The following is a 27,125-nucleotide window of genomic DNA, read 5'->3' on the forward strand; positions in this document are numbered from 1 at the left end:
GCGGATCTTTGCAGGACCTCTGCTTGCTGTGTAACACCGCTTGATTCCTTTCAAAGTTGCAGGAGGGCACAGATCAATCAAGAAGCCCATCCTGTTCTCAGAGAACACCGGACAACTCGCTGTGTGTAAGAGCACTTTCAGTATCAGTTAAAAATCTGGTGGTGTGTGTCTTGTAAGGGGAGCCAAATGCAGATGTTCAGAAGAGAAGATTTGTGTGTACAGTGTTTATTTGTAAGCGTTTGCATTCTTGTGAAAGCATGACCTTATTTTAAGACGTGGGACGGGAGTGAGATGGTGTGTGTGATGATGTGTGTGCATGTGTGTACAGTGTCGGAATCACAGCGTGGTGGTGCAGTGTTACTCTCCTCACTCCAGCTGTTTGACTAAAATGTTTAGCCGTGGATGGAGGGCAAGAAAGACTCCCCAGACGGCCAGAACTCCTGGCTGCCTGACAAAACCTCCAAGACACCCTAAGGAGAAACACATTAAAAGAAATATTGATGATAGACTTTTAAATTGAAATGGACTCAGCCTAAATTTGCCTACATTTGAACTGGAAATTAAAAAATACACAATATTTTATATAGGATGAGGCAAAGAAGATTAAATAGGATAGACGCAGAAAAAGAAAAATGAAAGAAAAAACTAGAGCAGGATTGCTCTTGCACAGGAGACGTTAAACTGGAAAAAAATGGTACTGGAAAAGAAAATACAAAGAGGTTTCACTGACGTTTCTCAAGTGTGTCTTCTTTCTCTTTTGCCAGGACATTTTCCTCTTCTCCTCATACCTATAACCCTCAACCCTCTAACTTTCTGCAATAACATATGCTCTGTCAAGGGCTCTTCTCAACTGGCCAGTTCTTCCAGCGACTCATTCATTACTTCTTCTCCTTCATCCTTCTTTCCCTCCATCTCCATCCTCTGTCATATTTTCAGGTGGAGTGAAACCGGCACAGGATCCCCTTCTCAACCCTTCACACACTAACTGGGACTGCACCACTGCTATGTCCAGTCTTGACATATTATCAGCTTGAGATTCTTCTCCCAAAAGACAAATTGAACAATCTCATGCTCCCATCATTCCTGCCTGAGATTTCCATATGAGATTCAACAATGCCAGGCAAAACTGGCGAGGACCACTGACTTTCAACTTCACATAATAACAGCAAGAACAAAAGTTCCACAGGGAAAAAACAACTGTTGAATACTTTAAGGACACAAACAAAACCTTGTTTGTCTCGGAGCAGTTCTCGTGACCTCTGCCAACAGCCATGCAGGTGTCCTTTGCATGTACAGACCACGGGCTGAAGGCCCCTCGTAATGGCGAGCACAGCAAGCAGAATGCCACCAGCCCTAACACAACCAGCCAGGCCCGAGCCCGCTTCCGCACTGTGGCCCTGATAGCTCGCAGCCTGGGCTCCTTCACCCACCGCTACCACCACAACCTCAAGGAGTCCACTGCCAAGCTCACTGGCATGAAGTACCGGTATGTAGACTGATGGTGGAGACTGTGTGAGAAAGTAAAGTGAGGAAGGAGGAAGAGGTGTGTTTGATTTTATTTGTTTACTTGTCTCTCCTCGGCCTTATGTATGCTGTGGAATCCTGCCCTAAGTCTGAATCTGAGGGGAGAAAATGAATATAATGACAACAAAATATAATGTGTAACAAAGAGAGAAGAGGGACAACATAAATTAAAAAAGTCCAGATGAAGACAATGAAGATATATGAGCAGTGACAGGTGATGAGTGGGATGGTGTGTGTGTGTGTGTGAAGATACAATACAGACATTTTTTCCAAGATGCAGAGTTATTGGCAATTTATAATTTTTCCACAATTAAAAGCGTCTCAGTAGCAAACTAGAATCTGGGACGGTTTAGGTTGCTTGAGTTTCCTGGAGTTGCAAGTATGAACATGTGATTTGAATTGCTTGCAAGTGCAAGAGAGAAGAGATTTCCGTGTGGTGATGACAGATGACAAAACTGAAATGATAATGTTTTTCAGGCACATAGAACAATGACATTTTCACGTCTTTAATGTGGCAGAAATGGTAAAAACAAATTGATCACACCTTGTACTCATTATGGACGGAATAAAATGATAAACCAATACAAAGAAAACAACTTTCTATGTTACTGGTAATACCACACTAATATCATGACGATGATAAAATGAACCTTGATTATCATACAAATCACATCAACACATAAAATTCAGTTAAAACATACATTTGAGATTCTGACAGTGAAGCTGACCAAAAAAGTGGTGCCAGCTGTTGTACTGACAAAATCTGGCTATAAAGAGAGGTGTTGATACAGCACAATATGTATACCATTAGGGACAACATGAGAAAATTAAAATAAATGTGCTTTTTTTCTAAATAGATAAGATTAATCAGGATGATCTTTTTGAAAGCTTTAGGATAAAAGGACTAATGTAAACAATTTGAATGGGAAATAGAAATAATACTACCAATAAAACAGACTTTTAAATGAAATATAGTTCGGACAACATGGTGAAGTGCACTCCGCATATCACTAAATAAATCACCTGCTGCACTCCATGAATCTTAGTTTCATCCTTAAGGTCGCACTGCCGAATTTGTCCGAGCAGTAAACCATTCTCAATAACTGGTCATGCAGTGCGTTCTGAAGAGCACGACAGTAAAGCCGAGCAGTGTTGTGCAGCAGAGCTCTCCATGTGTGTCTGTGTGGGAGTTGTAACAAGGCTGGGCCAAGTAAACAATGCTCTCTTATCTCAGTGAGTGGGCCCTTAACCCAGACCGCAGGAGCAAAATAGTAGCTTTCACCTCACACTGTTAACTCCCAGGAGAGGGTGACATCATCGCTTACAGTGCCAGATACAAGAGAGACACCGGGGGAGAGATTGCTAGAAAACCGGGAATTATGGGAAGACTTAGAAAGAAGAAGAATGAAAGCGATAAAGAGAGAAAAAGAATAAAACAGAATTACACATCGAGTGAAAGAGAAAATTGGGGCATGCGGGTCAATTGACAAAAAAGAGGCAATTAGCAGAATCTCAGAAGATTGGATGCCGAGCAGCTAAATGTGAAAAGTGTGTGCTTGTCACACAATCTCATCTCGTTTCCATAACAACATTGAAATGGCCAACTTCAATCTGTTCCCACCACCCAACATGCCTGGTGACTCCATTGTGCTAACTGGTTCAGCATTTAACTAAAGATTTTTCTTCCATTGAGCAAAATTCTATTGCGTTCTTCTTCTTCTTTTTTTTTTTTCAAGCTAAAACTTCAGCCTACAGAGATGCTACATGCTTGGTTCACTGGTTCTGGTTTTTTTTTCATTGTAAGGGAACTGATATAAAAGTGCAGAACTGATGCAGGAGTGATGCAAAGTGCATGGCTTCTTAAATGTGTCTGTTGTTTATTTTGGTTTTGCAACGTGAGGATTTGCTCATCCTTGTAGCCGCCTCTGAAAACAGGTGTAGGATATTAGCTGTAAAGCTTCCTCCAAGCCGTCAGTAAATCCCCAATTTTCACCACAGACAAGCAAATATTGGATGAAAAATCTCCTCTGTCACATACCGTCTCTGTTCCCTGTTAGTCTGATGCTTCCTGTCCCTCTCTCTTGCACTACTGTATCCCCTCTCTATCTCCCTTTTTTTTTTTCCAAACCTCTGACTTTAAAGCGTTTGGTTAAAAGTAGATACTTTTAGTGCTTTGGGTGCCATCCAATGGAATCGCTTGCTCTTGAGGTGAAGCAACAAAATCTGTGTTGTACAAACTCTTTGAAGTGAACTAATCTGTGAACTTTTCACAAAGATGAAAGCGTGTGTGTGTGTGTTTGTGGGCGTTCACATTGACACACTGCATTACATACATGAGTGCATGTATGTGCCTCAGATGTGTGTGGCGATGAGGCGCCACACTGGGAACATCTGAAGGCGTAGCAGCAAGTTGGAGCAGAAGACTTAGTGTGCCGATCGAGCGAGCGAGTGAGCATAAACTAATAATACCACCATCCACAGCGTTTTGGTTGTCATGGTAATCCAAATATAGTATAGTTCTACTTTTGGTGTACCCTAGTTGCAACCTTCCAAGGCTTTGACCTTAGAATAAAACACAGACCTAAGAACAGCAAGCGCACAGGCCAAAATATGTGATGTAACAAAACACAGTGTTGTTGCTGGCTTCACAAATTGTGCAGATTATTTCTGGTTCCTGCTGGGGAGCCCCTGGTCGCCTGCACTGGAGTTCATAACGGTCATTAGGCAGCAGAAGGCCTTTTGACAGTCCAGGAGGTTTGGGGAAGAATGCGCTTGGCTGGATCAGAGCGGTGCTGCAGATGGGCATGCAAAAGATCCCTTCTGTCGGTTCCTTCATATGCAGGCTTGTCAGTATCTGGCAGAGAGAGTCACTATCTGCTGTGTGTGCACCGACAGCGAGGAACATATAATACAGCCATGTTAAGTGTTTTTCTTTGCATGCAAAATAGCCAGAAAATGTGGTTCATTTAAAGGTCCACCAGGCTTCCACACCATTGGGCTCAATCAACGTTTTGAAGAAAAATGGGGGGTGGGGGGTTCCATCCCATTTGTTTGTTTGAAACAGCCCCCAGAGCGGATATCATTCTTGCATTCTTGTGTAACTCCACTGTGCCTCGAGCTTGTTCCTTTTAATTGAAAAATTTTTTTTTTGAGTCCCTAAATTTAATAATCCAATGAGCTATCAGTCCTTGAAGCAAAAATACTGGCTGAAGTAAGTTTTGGCTCACAAACCTAACATCAAGTTCATTGGGTTGGGTTTAGATGAGCCGCATGGAGGTTCATTTGGCTGAAGATGACTCAGTAGGCTGCAGATTTTAACACTGATATCGAGGACTGACATTGATAGATGCTGCTGTGGCATTTGTCACAATGCAACATTGATTGTGATTTGAGCGTGTTTGTGCATGTGCTGGCGCTTGCAAAGGCAAACAGGTGTGTGCATTTGCATAACTAGAGTCCATCATGCTGATTTGCGACAAGACAGAAAGAAGTTTGGCAGTGTGTATCCAGCGATTTCTTTTTTTGTTCGCTATACTTCAAAAGTTACATCACCCTTCAGTAATACAGATGTACTTTATGCTCCAGCATCATTTACTGCAGTGTACTGCTGTGATGTGTAGTCCTAATAATATGAGCCAGGGTGTTGCACAACAGGAGCCCTGTAGCATGATGCTCCACTCTGCCAAAAGACCAAACAATCCCCCAAGGATAAGTACTGCCCAATCTCTCACTTAAATAGTCAGGGCGTTTGCACGGATTTCTGCATTTTAATTAAAGGCCACTACTATAATGGTTTTCTGTAAACATAATGGGTTTATAATAGTGTTCCCTTGCAAATGCAATTTTGGCTTTACCTCCTTAAGTGGCCTCTGTAAACGGACTGTAATCACAAAGATAATTGGAAGTGATAAAACTGGGAGAAAACACTGGTGCGTGTATGTATGTAAAAGTAATACTAATAGAATAAAATGACTGTAAATTGAAAAAACACGCTTATTGACGGGGCTGAATGAGGTAGAATATCAAATAACCAAATAATCAAATAATCAAAAGAACCGTTCCCACAATATCTGAGTCATCACAAAAATGCCGTGAGGTAAACAGAGAGCCTGTTCACATCAGCAATGACGGCTTTGCAAGATACTGTCTCTAATCTAATCAAACCATCAGATCATAGTCTGCTAAATCCTTGTCAAGGCAGTCGAAAGTTTCAGTGCATATCGGTGAACAGAAACAACATCTAAAAAAAATGCAGTGACAGACCGTCTATCACTACTGTATGAAGGTTTTTCAGTTGTGATGATATGATTTTTTCCGCTCACATTGCTAAAGCTCTCTCTGAAATCGTTCTGAATCAAACCACTTCAGATCTGCCCACATGATTTCCAATACAGGATCAACCCACAGGCCACTAGCTTCAGTCACATGTCCCTGCCTAAAATACATATTCTGTGTATGATTCTCTACCCATCGGTGACTTGGGTTTTCTCGAAAGGTGTTTAAATTGTAGTTTGGAGAAAGTAAAGCTTGTGTATTTTGAATAGCCTTCCACAGCCTTGTGTCGGTCTGTGTACCATCGAAAGTAAAAACAATGTGGACTTTGGCCCTGTGGAAAAACAAAGCAGAAAGTCGTGTCCAAACTCTGACTCTGTTGCGCGCACATTTACACACACACACAAACCATTCAAACATGCACACTGTGCAGAGGGCTGTAGGGAGCGGGCTGTCATTTCCTATTTCCCATTCAGTGTCGTATAGACTGCTTTATCTGTAGAGGGTGTTTGATCTGTTTAGACTTGGGGCTTGGACTTACAACTCTGCAAGCTTCAGTATGTTGCCAGCGTCTCTTTGCTTCTGTCTCTCTCTCTTTATAGCACACTTTCTCCTTCTCTTCTGCACCATTTTCCCTTCTTCTATCATTGGTGAAGATTCAACTATAAGGCCTATAGGCTTCATCTGTGATTTTCCTTCCCAGCACCTCTGCTGCAGCATAACTGGCGTTCTTCATCTATTCATTTTTCCCCTCAAAGTGCTTGATTTACTTACCTTATTCTCTTTCCACCAACGCAGGCCCTGACTTTGATAAATTTAGAATATATGACCAGCCTTTCTCCCCTGCACTGAACTATTTTGACAGGAACGTTATGGTTGACATCGGGAGAGTGTTGGGAACTGAGGAGGTGGGTGTTTTCTAATCCCTCCAACCATGAAGGTTGGCTTGTGTGGGCTTGCTTAGTCTACATTAATCCCCAGCGAGCGTGGACTTTTATCTGTTTACTAACAACTTTGACAAAAGTGTTAGCAGACAATATCGATTTGAACAATCCAGTATCAGAAACAAATCATAACAAATGCCCTGTTGTGGCTTGAGAACAATATAAGTGCTTTCCACAGAGAAAAAAAAAAAACAACAACATCCTCCCACAATTAAGGGTCGTCCCTTCTAAGATTTAAGTTCAATAAATGAGCCAGATGTTCATTTGATATTTTTCGTTCAAATGGGGATCCACTAATAATAGAACGTGCTACATGCAGCAGCAGCTTGTAGGATGTTCATAAGTGGTGACAGGTTTGTGTGAGGGGGCGTCTTCAAATGACTCATTTGTCATTTTACTTCAAGGCTTCTTTTGGGCACCATCCAAGCATGAGGGGCCGAGCCACACTCAGTTGCTTGCAAAGTTGGTTAGGTTCAGGTTTGTACAGACAAGTTGTCTTTTCCTTAGTGTGTTTATTTTACACTCTAATATACAAAGAACTTGTGCCTCTGCATCTACACAGCCCTATTTTTCAATACATGAGCCCCCGTTTGTCCTAATACAAAGTTATTCATTTTCTTTCCTTCATTGCAAATAACAATAAATCCCTTGAGAGTCATTAGCTTCTTTTGCAACATGCCTCTGCTGGCACCCACTTGTGAGACCTGGACAGATCTATTAATGCACTATAACAGGCTGCGTGGTTAATAATCAGGTATGGCCGATGCTGCTGCTTCCTGACTCCCCGGAAAACACTGGGGACAGGAATGTAAGCAGTGAGGCGGCTTCTCCGCCTGCTGAACACTGGCTTTGTTTTCCTCCCATCATTAAGACAGACTGTATGAATTTAAAACACAAACACAGCAAATTTAGCTTATGGATGTTCTCCAAAAACAAAGTTAGCAATTTTCCCAGGATAGTCAGCTTTATTTGGAGACGGAAGGTGCCTGCAAGATTGTTTAATGTGGAGATGAGTGGATTGCACATGAATGAGCCACTGTAAAAATTAAAATATATCAATGAAGGCCCAAGCCAAATGTGCATCCATCCATCCATCCATTTTCTATACCGCTTTTCCGGAGTCAAATGTGCAGTTGTACAATTTAAAACAATTCCAGACATTAAGCAGATGCTTTAGCCATAGTGACTTGCAATAAATGCAGCAGTGAGCCCTTCCTCATCATCAGCGCATGTTGTCCTCAATAACCCAGACCGAACACACACAGATTCAGTCAGGATTGCACTTCTAACCTACAGCACAGCCCTTCCCCCACACTTTCATGGATCAGAGCTCCCACTCTATAATACATCAGAGAGACGGGGTATACAATATCCAAACTCCTCCACCATATCAGACGCAAGAACACATCCCACGATTTGTGGCTGTGGAGAGATCTGTCTCCTAGTTTTCTCCTGTCATGCTATTATCAGTGCCTTAATTACACAATACATCACACAATCCATAAATTTATCAAATCACTCTAAGTGCTTGTATGTAAACACTTATTTATGTTTTCCTCCTTTATCTTGGTGGTTCAGCTGAACTGCTGACTCGATGACTGATGCTTCCTCATGTCGAACAACTAATCAAATAGACTGAGGGCACAGTTATGCTCTGAGGTTGTTCCTGTGTGAAGAAATACCTATTTGGACATATTCTCCTCTCAAGATGAAGTGGGTTGCTTGTGATAGTAGCTTTGTGTGTGCCTGTGGCCTTGACGGTTCCGTCAAATGAATATATCTCAATTTCACAGCATTTGCACCGAATCATTTCCTCTATCGGATGACCGTGGCTGCCCTTGCAGGGGATGTCGATATCCTTGTGAGTTTTCTTTCGCCTGCAGTCCACATACATCACACTGCGGGGAGACACCTGTGACGACTGCAGGGAGAAACAATCTGCTCTTTGAGTTACCCTCTCAGCTGGATTTGATGTGGCACAGATTGTAAAACTAGATGTGAGGCACGTGGCTGGGACTCTTGAGTCAAGGGTGGTAAGAATTCTGATGTCTTAGTTATCTTCCATGGTGTTAATGAGAGTTGAAAGTGCTGTATTACATTGCCCAAGATCAGCTGGATGCAAATTACCTGTTATCGTGGAGACATACATCAGGAGGTGTACTGTTGCTCAGTTAATAAGGTAGAGGGATGCATTAAGGAAGCAGATAAAGAAATAATGTACGTGTGAGGAACTAACTTGAGAAACACTGATATGATACAACCTCTGTGCTTGAGGCTGAGCATGGATGCCTGCATCTTGTGGGGAAGACAATAACAGTAAAAAGCCAGAGGACTGAAGTGCTCCCTGCTGTAAGAGGATGTCAAAGGTTCAGAGTATGAAAAGAGGTAATTGAGTGAGGAATGATGGGGGATGAAGGGCAACACTTCTGAAAAAGTAGCATACCAAACTTCCCACTGCTGCAGTGCAAACAGTAATTGGATTTTTTTCAGTTATGAGTAGAATATTTTTAATGGTCCGTAGGGGGTCTTCCTCTTCTCCCAGAGAATGTGGGATCCATATTGGTGAAATAAATCAACTGTCCTCCCCCCTGTAATCTCTCAATACTGAATTATGATTGCAGGTGTGATAAAGGTGACCCTCGCATTCAGTGATTCTCCTCTCAGGCAAACATGAACAGCTTGCAGCCTTAGTTATTGTTAAACCCTGCATGCTGCAAATTACAATTGATTTTTTTTGCCTACATTGTAAGCTCTACAATAGAAAAATTGTTGTGTGCTGTTTCATTTCAGTCTCTGGATTTGACAACATCATACTTTTTGTCTTTGTTTGGCCTGAAAATCTTTGTGTGCCCACAGCAGAATACAGGAGCATATAATTGCAGTCACATTTGACTGATGAGCTCTTGAACAACGCTGGTTTTGTTAATCATAATCTGTTTTTCCTCACAGGAACCTGGGGAAATCTGGGTTGCGTGTGTCCTGTCTGGGGCTCGGTGAGTACATTTAATTAGCATCTGAGGCAAATGTCTAATGATTTCATAAGCACTCAAGTGCAAACTCAACTCTTAATGTGTCTGTAGAGCCAAATAAAAAGTCAAGCAGATGGAGATAACAATTTCATTATATCATTTCACCCTATTTTAAACCTTGTGCATCTTTCATGCATATAGAGAGTCACAAGAGACAGCACAAAGCTGTTTGCAGACTGTTAATATTTTCCCAGTTAATATTTCATCAATAGCACAGCATTCAGCAAACAAGTTGCTCAATTATCACACATATCCAATGGACGCCAGAACATAAACACTCTCATTCATCATGGTAGGACTGATTAAGTTAGCGTATGCGTGTGTGTGCTGACCATATCTTCATTCATGCATGTGTGTATGTACTGTGTTGCAGCGTGTGTGCCAACTCGCTTGGATGGGGGTGTGTCTCTGAAGACTAAATAAGTTGACAAAGCAAAGGAATAATGCAGTGCTGCCCAGCAGATAACGAAGCGTACAATAATGGAAATCTGTGAATGAGTTAGTTAATCATCTCCACAGTGATTTTTATTTTAAAGATAGAAGCTTTAGAGCTACAGCAGATTCAGCAGCAGTAAGAACCATCCTTCAACTCAAAGGAATTAGATTGAAGCCTCATTGATGGCAAACCTCAGCAAAGCCTTTAAGCATCAAAACATTGATTCCTCCTTGTAATGGTTTTCAGTCAAGGAGAGAAAAGAAAAGAGAACATCATTGTGGCGATCAAAATAGGCCATTTTAGCATTTGACTCTATGGGGTATTTTATAATCTCATACATAATCAAAGATTAATAACACTAAATTAAGAACTACCTCTTCCGTGCAGTTTGCATAGCTTAGCACAAAGCGTGGAAGCAGAAAGAAACAGTTAGCCTAACTTTGTCCAAAGCATCAGCATCAGCAGGCCATTTTGTTGGGGCTTAAGCCTCAAACATTTTGAGTGTTGCCACAAATCTTAAATTGTTTTATGGTTAAATTTATTTATGTTCTTTGTTTCAACCTTCTCTACATGGGGCGAGTGCACTAACCATGCCATGCATCCAGCCCAGTTGCTGAAGTTTAAATGTAAACCTTGGCAAGGCTTGGCAAAAAAAAACCCATAATGTGCTTGAATGCACAATAGTCAGGTTGTAACATAACAGCCTGTCAAAATGAATGCAGGTCTCTTAATCAGCCCTGTGTGTGCATGTGTGGAGGAGTGTGTTTGTGTTTGTGTTTGTGTTGGGGGGGGTCTGATGGTTCAGCATTGAGTGCATCACTTTACAGCATGAAGAATAGACAAGAAATGGCAGAACATTCAGGTTTAGGTAAAAAGAAAACAGCTCAATCTTTTTGGATTTTTCCATTAAATGACATTAACCTCCATGTTGATTTTTAGTGTGATGCATTTCCCTTCATCATCATTGTAAGTGGTGTTGTTTAGCTAGCAGGCCATACTTATTTGATCACACAGTATTAATTATTAATTATTAATTATTTTCCTTTAGCAGAGTTTTTTCCCCATGAGTAAAAAGTTCCACAGAAAATGTTTTCATAATTATTCTTCAGACTCACACAGCATTTACATTACAGTGCTGCTCTAAAACAAACTAAACTGCTCAGGGACTTAATCATTTTTACAGCCTGTGAAAAAAGTTTTTAGAAAAAAGACAGCAGCAGATGATGAAGAGGTGAACACATACACGTATGCAGGACATGTCCTACACTGCATGAACTGTATCTGAAAACTGTGTGCATGTGGGAGAAATAAAACCCCTTTAATATTCCAATGAACTGCAGAATTTAGGGGGGTCTATTGGCAGAAATGGAACATAATATTCATAATTATGTTTCCATTAGTGTGTAATCACCTGAAACGAAGAATTGTTGTGCTTTTGTTAAAAGCTGCCCCACCATGTTTCTACAGTTTCTACAACAGATAAACCAAACACTCACCTGTATATTAACAGTAAGTATTTCAGAGTGTTATCAATCTAACTTTTGGCAAAAGCAAATGATCAAACTATTTTCCTATTATTTTTTTAAACTGACCTTTGACAACTCACCAAAACACCAATCTACTCCTGGATGCAGATTTAACACTGGATTCCGCATTATTTATTATTAGTCGGAGATGTCAACAAGTAGCATGTGACAGGATGAGGCATCAAAAGACTGGCAGGAATATGGAAAAGTTGTGTTCAGTCCAAGCTGTTTGGAGGAGGAGCAGAGGCTGCATCTGCTTCTGTCTGTTTAAAGTATAATAATTTACTACTACTTGTGGGTGTCAGCTGTAAGAGAACCTGTATCAGGGGCCAGAATAAATCAGATGAAATCTGGCCCCTGATACAGGGACGTTTATTCAAAGCTTCGATTCTGGTATTACTCGTCAAGTCTCTTCTATCTTTTGACAGATTACAGGTTTTTGTCTGTTTATCTTAGTAAAGAACAAAAAATAAACCTGAATTTAAGTATCTGGTATCAGACAGTGACAGAGAGGACACAGGACAAATGCGATGATGATGAATTTCACTCAAAACTGGTCAATTTAACATTATTTTAGATCTGTTTGGTTTCTGGTTCAAAACTTAAATGTCAAGTTGATGTTTAGATGATTAATTAATAGCATCCATAGACAGTTTCACTGAGAGTTTAAACAATCTATTATATATTAAATTAGATCTAACTTTTTTCAATCATGTAAATATTCCACACACAGCAGGTTTAAACACAAGAAACTCACTGCAGTGAGCCTTTTCTCTTTTAGCCTATCAACACTCAACCTTGACATTTAGCTGTGATGGCCTCAGGACAGGGGCTTTTCACATGTACCAATGCCAGAATGTCAAAATAATAATCAACGCATGACTAAAATGACTTGCAAGTGTGGTTTTACATCCAAAATGTCTTGCATGTTTTTGTTTGTACCAAAACGTTGACTTTGATGTATTCCTGAACAGGCACGTGGGTAACATTTGGAGGTCAGATCTCTGATGAGGTAAGACATTATGTCAAATCCATTATTCAGCTGTTGCAGCTCACGAGTAGCTGTTGGCTTTCATTATTGAACTTTAACTAAATGCAACCAATGAGCAGTTGTGACAGTTTACAGCACCCAGTTTGTAGACACCATGGGAGCAATCCAGTGTAAATGGATGTGAAATGGTGTGAGTAGATCACATCATCAATCAGTCTGGTATCAGTTTCCCAATATCATAGTTGGCTGTTGGGTCCCTGTTGGCCTTACCAAGGCCAAGTGGTCGGGTGTTATTTGGCCCTGTCACTAGTTATTAAATTGAAGACATCTTCCAGTGCCTTGATCTGGCCTTGAAGGCTGGAAAATACTGAATTAGGGACAGTTTATTGTTGGCTGATGACATTGGGACTGACATACACAAAGACACAAACAAATTCATCAAAACAAAACAGGAGTTGAAAGAAAGAGAAGCCATAATGATAAAATTGGCATTCCCATGTATGGATCTGAATAAACTGCAGGCACAGGAACTAGGTCAAAACAGTCTGGGAAATATACTGAGCAGTAAACAACCTTAGTCAACAAGCAGCCTGAACAGTTTTCCTGGTGATGCGTATCTCAGCGCCAAACAGATTTACTCTCCTCAAGCTTCTCCTGGGTATTACCCCGGCCCATTCTTTTTGAAATCAATTTGGCTAGTATTTATAATCATGTATTACACAGCACTGAAGATGATGAGGTGAAATTTTTTTTCTTGTGTGTGTCAGGTGGCAGAGCAGCTGATGACTATCGCCTATGAGAGTGGGGTCAACCTGTTTGACACAGCTGAAGTCTACTCCGGGGGGAAGTGAGTCACATCTCTGATTTGTTATCTATCAAACATTCACAGAGCATTTTTCCAGTCTTGTCAGACGTTTTACCCATAGGGCATGAGATGTTAACAAGGTATAACTCAAGACTAAGAATTATTCACCTGAGGAGGCCAAAAATAAAAGGTAGCCATGACTCTAAAGTGATTTACATAATCTTATTCATCACTGGAGGCTCCCTATAATGTTCACAGCTCAATCTAACTTTATGGGCCTGGACACGCTGCAGCTGTGCAGGGATGAATATTAATTTCAAGGTTGCTGGTGAAAATCAGGCGCACAATACAAGAGATATTTAACCTTTATCTTGTACTACTTCTGATGTTTAATCGGGTATTCATGCTGTTGATGCTTGGCAAATAACAGTCACGCTTAAAGAAATGGCAGTCTGAGATATAATCTCATCATCTCCTTGGTTATATTTTTCTTTACAGAGCAGAGATAATCCTGGGAAATATTATCAAGAAAAAGTGCTGGAGGTAATGTACAGCCCCTCAAGATGTGTTCCATGAATAAGTTTTAGACTGTGCGTGTGTGTATGCACTACATGACCATATGTGTACAGGCAAACAAAATATGTGCCCATATGTTAGCATCTTATTTGAAGGATGCCGCCACTCATCTGGGAAAACTGCACTGATTTGCTTCTACTCAGCTACAAGAGCATTACTGAGGTCAGGTGCTGATGCTAGGTGATAAATCCCGGTTCCGAGTGGGTGGTCCAATTTATCCCAAAGGTGTCGGATATCGTTGAGTTCCAGACTCTCTGAAAGCCTGTCTAGTTCTTCCAGAAAACCATTTCTTTTACTTTATACATGTGTGCACTATTTTCTTTGAAGGAGGCGGCCTTCACGACTCTGTTGCCACAAAGTTGGAAGTACACTAACTGTCTAACAGAACTGTGCCTATCCTCAGACTTATATTGAAGCAATGTCAACTTGTTACTCCTTTTTGACATGTTTTAGCCTCAGTACGGACAACAGTTGTGGTTGTTAGATTTTGTTACATTTGAACGGTATTGCAGCCTAAAGAGGTAAAAGCATATTTCAGAAGAAAAAGAAAAAAAACCTCACAAATCTGTGGTTTAAATAGCAAGCAAGTGTTCTGCACCCCAGTAAATATCAGTTTCACATGTCTATACTGCATGTACTGTCACACTGCAGTAAGAGACTCAAGTATGTGATTCGTCCTTCTCCACAACTCATGCCAGCTCTCTGCCTGCCTTTACCTCAACTCTGGATCTGTTTAAATTATTGATCATTCAAGCACAGGGGATTTTATAGTGAGGGAGCTATCTTGTTAGAGTTCAGAGAAAAGAGTTATTATTCATACTAGATAAGTTACATGTTTGAAAAAGTAGCACAGCACATTGGCCACTTCACATTGCAGGACAGAGGATCACTGGAGGACACTTTATTATAAAATTATTCTCATAATAAGCATAGGTATGGTAGATACACTTTTATGCACACACACACATACACACATCTTTTTAAGAATAATTTTAAAACCCTTTTTATGGTCTTTTTCTGTCATTCCACAGGAGATCCAGCTTGGTGATCACCACAAAGCTCTACTGGGGTGGAAAGTAAGTGTGTGTATCCCTTCAAGTGCATACGTGGATGTATCCAACATGTGTGTCCTCCTTCTCGAATGTTTGGGTTATCTCATGACCAACAGGCAACACATTAAAAGATTTGCCTCCAGCTACAGAGCATGACATGAGATCAGACCTTCTAGAAAACGGACAGACGCAGACATGGGGGACACTCCAAAAAAATGACAACAAGGCCATGTTCTCACCTACTCTCCCTTCCCTTCATACTCTTTCTTAGCCTTCTTGCCTATTTGCTTCTTCTGTCAGGCTGAAGTATTCTGCTCTCAATCTGCATTAGTCACATTGCCTGTGTTTCTAAAAGTCTTCATGCTCTTCCTGAGGAAAATAGAAGCTCCTTAAGTACATCCACCATCTTCTTTTGGTTCTCTGAAGGAGATCAGTAATTTAGGGCCTTGGTGTGATTGTGCAAACTTAATTTAAGCTCATCCTCTCAGACTATCGTCAAGGTACCAAATCAGTCTTCACTACTGATGTGTGTCATAAAGAACAACTACTTAACCTCCCGCTGAGCAGGCTGTGAGAGTCCCTGAGGTGCCTGTCAGGCATCCCATCACCCAAACATATACTAGATATTTGCATACTGCACAAAAGGCAAGATCAAATGCCAAAACGCAGAAGGTACAGCACGTTGTTGCGTTTGTAATGCATTACCTGTGTACATATGCATCATAACTACTGAACTACTGAAAGGCCAGTTTTAAATAAGTCAAGTATGTAAGTATTTTCACCTGCAAATCACCAAAGCCACGCTTACTTGGGGGTCAAGTCAAGTCAGTTTTATTTATATAGACCGAAATCATGAATCACAACACCTCAGTAGGCTTAAAAATCTGTGCAACACCATCTGTCCATAAAGGGACTTTGGCAAATCACTGGAAAACAGTACAGACAACAACAATAAGCTTTGTGTGTTTGCCCACTGCACAGACACACTGCAGTTTGTTATAGCCGCAGGCACACTATGGAGTGTCGAGTGGGTGTATTTCTCTTCAATAATTTGTAGGTAGCTTATACAGGCTCTTGTTTAGCATGTTTAATAATCTGCTTCAACTGATGAGAGATGTGTGCATGTGCATAAACGTGCACGTTTTCATGTGTGTTGACACGCTTGACATGTACTTATTTCCCTGCTGTTTTCAGAGCAGAGACAGAGAGAGGCCTCAACAGAAAACACATCATTGAAGGTAACAAGCCAATTTCATCGCCTCTGCTTTGTCCTTCACGTCACCCCATCACTCAGAGTCCTAGCACACTCCTGTAATCTCCCCCTTTTATCTCTTTTCCTCCCCCCTATTTTTCCTTCATCTGTCTTCTTTCTACTACTTTGATTTTTCACAGCATGTGCATCTGAATTTGAAAGTTGTATTAGCAAATGGTATGTCAAACCTTGACAGATGTTTTATCTTTTCTATTGTAATACCTTCACATGTGTCTTTCTTTAAAAAAAAAACATTACAGTGTACTACAAACTTTCAAGTACCCTCAAACACTCTTCTTCTACCTTCATTTAGCCCTCTTTAAGAAGAGTTATGGCTTTGCTCAATCTTATGACATACCTTTGTCATACCACTGGCCTGATCCATTCTAATTCCCTAACAAGTGGCCATCCGGTCCACAGTGCAGTGCACCTCCTGCGGTGACTCAGCTCTCTCCCACATTATTAACATTCAGCACAGCCTCTGCAACTTTCCTCTGAAACAGGAGAAAGGGAATACTCTTCGAAAGCAATGGAGGAAGAAGGCAGAGCGTGAAAAAATAAGAGAGAGTAGAGGGAAAGGTGGCATTGCCATTACCTAAAGCCAGATTGTCTGTCCCGATGATAGGCAGCATCTGTGAGAGAAAGGTACAGTGTCCCTGTCTTCACTGGTGTGGCACATGTCACCACAGGCTAATTAACAGGCTGAGCCAAACATCTGCTGACACAATCATGCTTACTGCTGGTTGTACAGTCCACCACAGGCCAGTCAATGATGCGTTTGACTGGTTAAGTGACATTCACTACGTTTGATGGGATGTCAGAAGTTAATGCTTAATAGTAGAGATTGGCACTGTTAAACTCTAACATGACAGTGCAAGAAAATGTCAAAATCTCTCTTGCAACCAGGTTGCATGCATTTACCATTTTCCTCACAGGACAAAGAAACTCCTTGACAATTTCATAATTTCAGAGTATTTCGAAGAACACATAATTATATGCATTATTCATTGCAGATGCCGCTTGAATAGTTTTGTTGTTCAACATCTTTTCTCAGTTCTAAAAATAGACTCCCCTCACAGCCAGTAAACTCCAGCTAATGCACGAGACAGCGCAGACTGCTCATGATGACGGTGCAGGCTCTGATTAGGATCACTGTATGCACGGGTGTTTGCAGGGTTTCGGGAATGCGGATGACAGAGGAAGGAATAAGAGGTTGGAACGGTGGTGGGGAGAGCATAACTCTCAGCTGGGATTAGAGGGTGATGATGAAGCCTCTGGCACTAATCTGCCACGCATACTCACACATAGTCAACAGCGCAAGAGTGTCTTTTGCCTCGTCTCTCTGCTACTCTGCTGTCGTCCTTTGTGATGGTCTCCTGTGTTCGCTTTTCATCTTTCATCTGGTCTTCTGTGTGTGAATGAGGACTGATCTGCTCACTATACTTTGTTGTCATCTTCTCCTCAGTGTTTCCCTCCTAAGAAATACTGAAAGTTGAGCATGAGAAAAAGAAATGAGCACAACCTTTCTCCTGATTCCTCACCTCTCTTATCGTCCTCTCAGCCTTGACTTGATAGTTCCTCCATCACCTGTCAAAAGCGTATTCATTTATGCATTCAAAGATAAGAGATTACACGTGCAGAATTCGTCTTCCATAGTGTAGGGGTGTGAACTTACCTTTTCACTGGCTAATCCTGCAATTGACGTTGAAGTCTCCAAGAAATTTTCAATATGAATCAAGAAATATGACTATTCCTACTGACAAAATGGATTTTTAACACAGTTTATACTGAACTTCATATTTGAAGACCAAATGGGCCAAGCCAGCAATTTGCATTTCATAACTTGAGAGTCACTTAATGTACTCTCAGCAGGTTTTTATTCATGTATCTGAAATGTGCTGCTGCATCAAATACAAAGCACATTTTAACATATCATAGCAAACGTACAGGTATAAATAATTATAAAATAAATATCTGAATTCCGTGCAGTTAGTTCCTATGAATGCTCACTGACATGACTTACTTCTCAAGAATTTCCCTTCAGGGATAAATAAAGGAATTCTGATTCCTATCTCACCATGAAACCATTAAGAATTCAGTAATTAAACTTTTATTTGTTCATAAACTAGCATTCAGTCAATCATCACTTGTTTAATTAAATTGTCAGAAAGAGCACATTACTTCCCAGCTATGATAGGACTTTGATATTTGAGGGGGAAAAAAGAATGCATTTCCTTTAAAAGCAATGTAGTATTTTGTTGTTTGTCAAATGGGACATGTAGTCACATATACATGACTCCTATTAAGTAAAGCAGGCTTCATGCAAGCTGGATCAAAAGACATGGCGGGCCAGATCGAGCTGGCAGGCATGGAGTCACATGTGGTCAACTGTCACTTTGCCATGTTTGTAAACATGCTGACTTTAAATCCTCCTGGATCCAGTTCAGACTTAAAGTCACCTGGTGAACAAAAAATCCACATGAATACTAATGTTAATACTGCTTACATAAATAGGCTACAGTGTGCCGAAAGCTGACCATACCATACAGCAGTCACAGGTTAAAGGTTTTAGTGTGAAGTCATTCGTATAGCTTATCTGCATGACAATGTTAAATAAATAGCAAGGAGAACTGAAGAGAGTCATACGTGCTCAGTGATTATCACTCTTCCTCTGAAGAACCAGGCCAGCGTGTGCATGTCCAGACGTGTCAAGGGACAAGATTTTCTATTTCACAGCATGTCTGAATGATACTGTAAAGAGTCTCCTTGGTCCACTGGTATTAAAAGAGGCATTTATGAGCAGACAGATGATACTCAGGGCTTATGTGAGCTATGCTGAGTTCTTATTCCATGTGTGTCATTTCATCCTATTGAGAATCAGAAAAATATATTAATGTGTTTACTCTATATTTGGTAACACAGGTATAACTATTCCAGCACGCAACAGACATACTCAATGCTCATGATTTCTATTGACTTAATCTGCATCTTCCTCAGCTTTTCCTCTCATCTCTCTTCAGGTTTAAAGGGCTCCCTCCAGAGAATGCAACTTGAGTATGTGGATGTGGTTTTTGCCAACCGACCAGACAGCAACACTCCCATGGAGGGTGAGTAATCGTTGACCAGAACCTGGGGGCACTGGTGGAGGCTTGGAACAATGCATGTTGTTCTGTAATGTGAGAAGGTGACAAATACTGACCAGATCGCTGCCCTCACCGGACTGACGACCTTTGCCTTTGACCAGAGTGTGTTTCCTTGTGACACATGCACACACACACACACACACACACACACATACACACACACACACACACATTGACAAACTTGCCTCATCTCTTGTCCTCTATTTTAGTCTACCACTCTTTTTCTTTCCGTCTCCCTGGGATCGCTGGCTTCCACGGGGTCTGTGAGCTGCACCCGCTCCCAGCCCTCCATGTTCCTCAGAAGCAGGATTATCTGGCCCCCCCAGGGGAAGCTGGTATATTTTTGGGCTGGTCTCACTAGATACAGGCCTTACTGTGCGCTCTATTCCTTCTACACTCAAGTTCTGCCTTTCCCACTCGTCTACCGTATGCCACCATTTATTTCTTTCGCATGCTTCCAGTTTCTTCCTCAATTCTCCCTTGTGGTGTGTCCATCACAGATACTTGAGGCCCTCTTCAATTATATCAACCCCTTATCCACAGGTAGTATTTGGCTGAAAGGATGGTGTCTCACTAGTTTCACTAAATTATTTTCCAGTCTTTTCCCTTTGCCCCCCATACTTCCTCCCCTGTGAGCCAGCAGACTGTGGGAGACCAATCTGTCATACTTACTGTTCCCAGGGCATTGCTGTCACTGGTACTTCTCGTGACTGGCAGGCAGACCGCGCAGCATGCTCCGTCAAACCTTCCAGTAACTCGTCTCTGCAGATAAAGTTGCTTCATTGTTCACAGTTGACATACAGAAGTCTTATCTGATTGATAGAATGATTGATTGAGAGCTTGATGGCAAGATAACAACTACGGGTAAATGGAGTGAGATGCTGGATAAAGAAAACACACACAGGCAAATATAATGATAGATAGGCTGAGTGTTTTGCTTTCAGCAGCTGTACAACCAAGTCACACCCATTAATCAGTGTAAAACATTGTGCACATTTTCTTTATCCTTCATTACAGTGGAGCAAGGCCACTGCCATAAATCACTGTGTAGAGGGTCAGTCACTTTTAACAACTTTAGAGAGAGAGTGGGGCTGGCTGTACAGACTCAGGCAAAACCTTTTTCTCATGCATTAGTGCAGAGATTTTGTTGAAGAGCCTCTCTGAGGGATGAAGCTGGAAGAGTGAGACCTTTGCATCACTACGGGTATTTGCAGTTCAGTTTACATGTCAAGATCGAGATATTGATTTAGACACCCACATGTTCCTGAAACTTAAAACAGGATTAATGTGGCGCACAAGAAAACCCCTTGAGCTCCAAACGGTTTGTGTAGACAAGAATGTTAACAGGTTTATGTGCTTGGATTTGTGTGTGTATTTTGCTGTCTTGATTCCAACTTTGGGTGAGACAACATGTGTCCCCTTGGGGACAAAAAAAAGTGATGTCATGGCTGAAGAGTCTCCCTTTGTTACCATCACTGCTTTCCTTCTCCAATCCATTCATACCTCTCTTTGTGTTTCTCTTTTTCCTCCCTCTATTTGTACTTGGCTTGCTTTGTTTTTTGTCTTTAATCCAACCTAACAGCACGGACAGGCACAATTTGTATCACAAATATGAGAAAACTACTTCCTTGTCCCGTCTGCCTTTGACTTCTTCTTCATTCTGTTCTGCTGCTCTTTGCCATTGCAGCTGACAATGATAATGATGACATAGCTGGAATTTGCTCTCACAGCATCCTTGTGCCGCTGTGATAATGTGGATTTGCCAGTGAGGGACTGATAATGGCCTATCTTATCACAAGTTGCTAAATAGTGTAGTTTCTGAAGTACTCACATTATGGGAAATTTAATAGCAGGTGCCCCAACAAGAAGCATCTGTGCCAGTGTGAACTTGTTGTTTTAATAAGAATGTCACACCCTGCACTGTAAACTGTCCACATCTTGGCACCCTTGACACAATGCTGGCTTCCATTCAGTCAACATCATTTTGGTTTGACAGAACAATGCAGTGCAGTAAATTTAATCCATTCAATCAACTGAATTTGAAAATTCCCAGAAAGAGCAAAGAATAGAATGCACAGACTGAGGAAAACAAATGAAAATGGTACTGCCACAGCATGCTGAACACAAACCCAGTGCAATCCACTCAGGACATTCCTTCAAGTGCCAGGATATCACCTCTCTCCTGCAATGTTTGGTAATAAAAGAGCAGCATGGTGGATGGTCACACCCACTCAGTGCTTATGTTCCATTTGGCTGCATATTCTCAGAAGTTCGGAGGTTGGTGTGGCATGATGATCACTTCCCAGGGTGTATGCATGAGGAGGTTATACATTACCTGTCAAATTAGAGTACTGGCTCCCTGTAAGCAGTTCTCTTAAAAACAATAAATATCAGCATGCATGCTTTCTTTACACTCCTTGCTGCACTCACCAGAAGGCCATTGTGATACCTGCTGGCTGAAGCTGACCAAAAGTTCTCGACTCAGTAGCATGTTGCTGCTGTCTCAAGGACAGGCTGACATTGGCTAGCTGCCAGGCAGTCATGGAGCTTATGCACTCAACAGACAAACAGGATTTCACCCAGATTTCATGCCTATTTATTGACTTAGCTGTAACTTCATGAAACATTAAGTAACTAGCTCCAAACAGCATTGAATATGACGATTCATGTTTTAGGAAATTGGTTCATGTTCTTGATGAGAGGTGAGATAGAAGGTGAACACCACTCTCATGTCTTAGGGAATATGAAGCTACAGTGAGCTTAGTTTACAGATTGAAAACTGGAAGGATTCAGCTGGCCTCTGTCTAGAGGTCTACCTACCAGCACTTGTAAGCGTGGTCAGTGACTTGGTCAGTCACAGTAACCTGGGTTCTTGTCCAACTCTGGGACATATATGTTGATTAGTGAGCTTTGGAGTTGTTGGTAGGCAGGTTTTTGCCTTAGCATTTATCATAAACTAAGCTAACTGGCTGCTGGCTGTACTGTGGCTACATTTTTACTCTAAGGCATAAGAGTGGTGGTGATCTTCTTATCTAAACTGTACACCAATGTTATACATTAAAAGAAAATATATACATTATTCTCCCACATTAAAAGATAATGATAAAGTGTATGTTCATACATGCACCATACATCACCATGCACGTGTCTCCACAAGTTCCCCCCCAGCGTCCTCCTTGAAAAACTGCAGTGGGCTTTTATTGTGAGGGCAGTGTTGATGGTACAGGCTGAACATCTCACCTGAGCACCCCATGCTCAGTGTGGCATCTGTTGTTGGAGTTGATGATTCACTGCAGCCTCATGGAACAAAACTTTGTGCGAAGATTGCCTTAGGTAAGCATGGATGTTGCTGTGAATCAAGTTGTCATCCCCCTCTCCTAGCATTGAGGTGGATTATTCATATATTCACAAACTCTTGTGAATCATGTGTTGCTCCAAGGTTCCTACTTGTTTCACAGCTTTTCCTTCTGTCCTTACATCACTCTAAATCCCTCACTCCCTCTCTTTTTGGAGCAGATGTACTGTTATTCCTCTACCCTCGCACCTGCTTCACCCACACGCACACTTGCTCTCCGTCTCTCACTAAGCTACATTTTGTAGAGAACTACTGATGAAAAGGAATGGCTCCTTTTTAATCACACTCTGCTCTGGTCTCATCTCTTCACCCTCATTTTCAATCTCCCCACTTTATATTTTGTCTCCAGAATTTGTCTTGTGCCAATATAACAGATGTTTCATCAATGAATTTCAAATGCAATTACCGACTAAAGCAAGCAATTACAGACTAAATAAATCACATAAATTACTTTATCATGTTGTTGTTGTTTTCCACAGTGGTGACAGCATTTATGCACAGCATAAAACCGGCACATGTTCAAAGTCATAGCTGTTTTTCCTCCGTTTGGTGATGTCCTTGGTCTGCTTTTAGAAAGAACTTTGCAGCATTTTTTTAATGATATATATATATATACACAAAAACTTAAATTTTGCTTACCTTATCGTTCAACCACACAAGCAATTGTCTTTTAACTTAACCCCCTGCAGCATTTGGCTACATTAAGCCATATGACCCCAGCAAAGCGTATCTGCTTACACATCTCAACATCAACATCAACATCTGAACACATCTCAAGTTACATTTTTGCTTTTGCTGTCCTGAAGGTGGCAATTTGCTCAAAGGCTGTTTTTCTTGTAGTCTTCTTCACACTTTGCTCAAGTCTTTCATGAGAAAATGCTACCTGAATCCAGTTGTCCTGTAATGTATTTTGCGCACATATAAGATGAAAGTAGTGTGTAAGCTGTTACAGGTCTACCTTAATACGAGCAGAATTTTAAACAAAATGGTTTTCCTGCAGGTTATATGAAAGCTGCTTCTATGGCGCCATCCACTGTTTGATTATTGACAATGTACATTTCTGTTCTTTAATATTTTGTTTTTGCAGAGATTGTGAGAGCAATGACACACGTGATCAACCAGGGGATGTCCATGTACTGGGGGACATCTCGGTGGTCTGCCATGGAGATCATGGTGAGCGAGATGAAAAAGTCTTTGAGTGTCTTTTTTTACCAGCAACAGGATATGAAAACTAACTTTGCCAAATTACTGTTTAGGGCTGGGAGGTATAATTGATATTTATTACTTTTTGTGTATCACATTAATTGGATTAAGGGAACAACATTGAAAATATTCAGAAACAAATCTGCTGTCTGATATACCACTACAAGGCAATTACAAATTCAGGACTCTTGAAGTATGATTTCAAAGAAGGGGGAAATGCATTAAGGTGACAAATATTAAAATTCATACAAAGATATAGATTATATTGGGAGATGTTTTGTTGGTAGCCACTTTACCCTCGTTATTGAAGCTATCAGCACTGTAAGGTCTTCTAGTCTTCTTTGCTGTGTAGAAAAGGACAACAAATTCCAAAATGAGCTGTACTTTGAAACACTGTAAAAAGTCTAGTGTTTGCACAGGTTCCCTTATCTCATAAACACATTCACCTTTATTTTTATTCCCTGTGTGAATTCAATTAGGAAGCATACTCTGTGGCCAGGCAGTTTAATCTAATTCCACCAGTGTGTGAGCAGGCAGAGTATCACTTCTTTCAGAGGGAAAAAGTGGAGACTCAGCTGCCAGAGCTCTACCATAAGATAGGTAAGTATACACAGAGTTTATCCTTAAATTATTGGGTTAGGGTTAGATTTTGTATCCTGTTGCTCATTTTTCTGTCTCAGGTGTGGGTGTGGTCTCTTGGTCCCCTCTGGCCTGTGGAATCATCACTGGGAAGTATGAGAACGGCATCCCAGAATCCTCCAGGGCCTCACTGAAGGTACAGGTGAAATTTCTTTGGACCACTTTGTCTGTGTGTTTCAATCAATTCACGCTCATCCAAGAAGTACAATAACAACAATAAAACACAATCTGGTTATAGTTATTTCTGACCCGATATTGAAAAACAATCTTCATGCTAATTTTTTCCTCCTCCAGCCATATCAGTGGTTGAGGGAGAAAATAATGAGTGACGACGGGAGGAAACAGCAAGCCAAGCTAAAAGAACTGACTCACATCGCGGAAAAGCTCGGATGTACTTTGCCACAGCTAGCCATAGGTAAGGGAAAACATTAACACTCTGAGGCTCTCATACATACAGTTTGTTTCCATGATATCACAATAACAACTGTAAAAACTCCTTCTAACCCCATTATTTTTAGCCTGGTGTCTGAGGAACGAGGGAGTGAGCTCAGTGCTGCTGGGATCCTCCAATCCAAGCCAGTTAACAGAGAACCTGGGAGCCATTCAGGTATAACGCACATCTTCTAACCCTAAGAGTAATACCTAATAATTATTTCAGTATTTGGTCTAGTCAGACAGCATTGGTAATGCGCTTTTTCTGTTGTTTTGTGTACCACAGGTAATTCCAAAGATGACAGCAGGCATTGCTTCAGAAGTGGATCATATACTGGGAAATCGCCCTCACAGTAAAAAAGACTACCACCATTAGGATGGACCCTATATTAGTGAACTATGCTCAAAAAGCTTATCAAAGCTCACTTCTCACAGCCATGGCACCATAAGTGCGTGCCCAACTTTGCTTGTGTGTGTGTATGACTGTATGTGTGACTGCGTAAAAGTGCTCTGCTTGGCTCCTTGTCTGTATGAAAATCAACCAGTACTCATTATTGTAAGGTGAGCTACTTGATAAAACATGCATGCTACAGCCATAGCAGCTGGCCACTGGACAGAACAACAGTGATATTTCGAGAGGGAAATTTTGTTCCGCTCCAGTAAAGCTGTGCAAATGCTGCTGAACCACAGATATAAAGAAGCAGAAGATTAGATTATGGAGAGATATATTACTGCAAGATCATCTCAAGCTGACCAGCTAGCATGTGCCATGAACTATCGTGATTATCTGAATAAAAGTGTCATTGTTCCAAGAACTGAAAAATGAAGAGGCTCATATTGTCCACAAATTATTACATAAACTCGGTGTAGTGCGGTAAATATGTGAAAAAAAGTAGTCTATCAAAATGTCCCCAGTATTCCAGAAATATTCCTTTCAGAATATTTGTGATGTAAAGAAATAATCAATAGTGACATGTGTAATTGAGCCTGGTCCCAGCAGACTTGATGATATGCTAACACTTCCCATTGCAGCTGGAGTTGACCTGTCATGATGACAAATTTTTTTCAGCATCAGATGAAGTTAAGTTCTTCACAATGTTGTTGTTAGTACCAAGGGAGCTAAGGTAAGATAAATCATGTTTCAAAACATCTGTACTGACTGTTATATATTTTCCTTGTTAAGCATCTATGATATAACGGGCTTTCCATCTCCTCATGTTGTGTTTTCTTTCTTTTTCACTTATGCAAAAGTACAACATTGTGTACTTACATATTATGCCCCTTCAATCCATTTTCACTTGGACTATGCCAGACTTTCTGTCGGTAATGATAATGTCTGATTCATTTAATTTTGGTCTGTGTTTTTGACTAAAACATTTGTCTAGTCGATTTTGGGGAGGTTGTCCTCCTGTGGATTTAAAAAGAAAGCCATGTAGCCAATGAAGAGACTCGGTAAAAAATAAAACCACATGGATCCCTGCAGCCATTGCACCTGGACGACACAGAATTCTTACCCAACTTTTCCCAGCTCCCAGTTTTACATAATGCAATGATCTTTGTCATGTTCTGTCTGTTCAAACATGTATTTTGGTGTTGTTCAGCAGATTTGTACATACAAATAAATAGCTTATAATTCTCAAGTGATATGTTTTAAAGATATTTGCTAATTTTCTATTAATGTTATGGATGCCTTCTCATTTTTGCCCCTTACAAATTGTAATTTAAAAAAGCTAGACTAGACTTAGGCATATTGTTTGCTGAATTAAAACCTGTGACTTGAAACACTGGCATAGTTACTGCTGAATGCTGTTAGGGTTTGTCTTTGTCTTTCTGTTTTATAATAAAATAGCGTGTGAATTATTTGACTTGTGAAAAGTGTAGACACTTTTTGAGAAATGTTCTTTGTATTTATTGCCTTTTGTTTTATTCTATTTTATTTGGTTGCT

The 27,125-nt window shown here is 40.9% G+C and overlaps 1 protein-coding gene across 1 annotated transcript; it reads left to right on the forward strand.

The window, feature by feature from the left end:
* On the forward strand, positions 1-27,033 carry kcnab1b (potassium voltage-gated channel subfamily A regulatory beta subunit 1b). The gene is made up of 15 exons (XM_046409405.1): positions 1-125; positions 937-1,486; positions 9,690-9,733; positions 12,706-12,743; positions 13,490-13,569; positions 14,026-14,070; positions 15,135-15,179; positions 16,350-16,393; positions 19,428-19,514; positions 23,993-24,078; positions 24,588-24,708; positions 24,789-24,883; positions 25,042-25,162; positions 25,266-25,354; positions 25,466-27,033. The coding sequence occupies exons 2-15, from the start codon at positions 1,272-1,274 to the stop codon at positions 25,553-25,555; spliced, it is 1,200 nt and encodes a 399-aa protein (XP_046265361.1). The 5' UTR covers positions 1-125; positions 937-1,271; the 3' UTR covers positions 25,556-27,033.
* Positions 27,034-27,125: the final 92 nt, after the last annotated feature.

Source organism: Scatophagus argus, chromosome 13, assembly GCF_020382885.2.
Source record: "Scatophagus argus isolate fScaArg1 chromosome 13, fScaArg1.pri, whole genome shotgun sequence".
Classification (NCBI taxonomy): Eukaryota; Metazoa; Chordata; class Actinopteri; family Scatophagidae; genus Scatophagus; species Scatophagus argus.

Excerpts from the sequence above, each read along its gene's own strand:
- kcnab1b (XM_046409405.1), top strand. The coding sequence starts at position 1,272 with ATGCAGGTGTCCTTTGCATGTACAGACCACGGGCTGAAGGCCCCTCGT. Across the intron at positions 12,744-13,489 it reads GAGGTCAGATCTCTGATGAG|GTGGCAGAGCAGCTGATGAC; the intron begins GTAAGACATTAT and ends TGTGTGTGTCAG. Across the intron at positions 24,709-24,788 it reads AGAGCTCTACCATAAGATAG|GTGTGGGTGTGGTCTCTTGG; the intron begins GTAAGTATACAC and ends TTTCTGTCTCAG.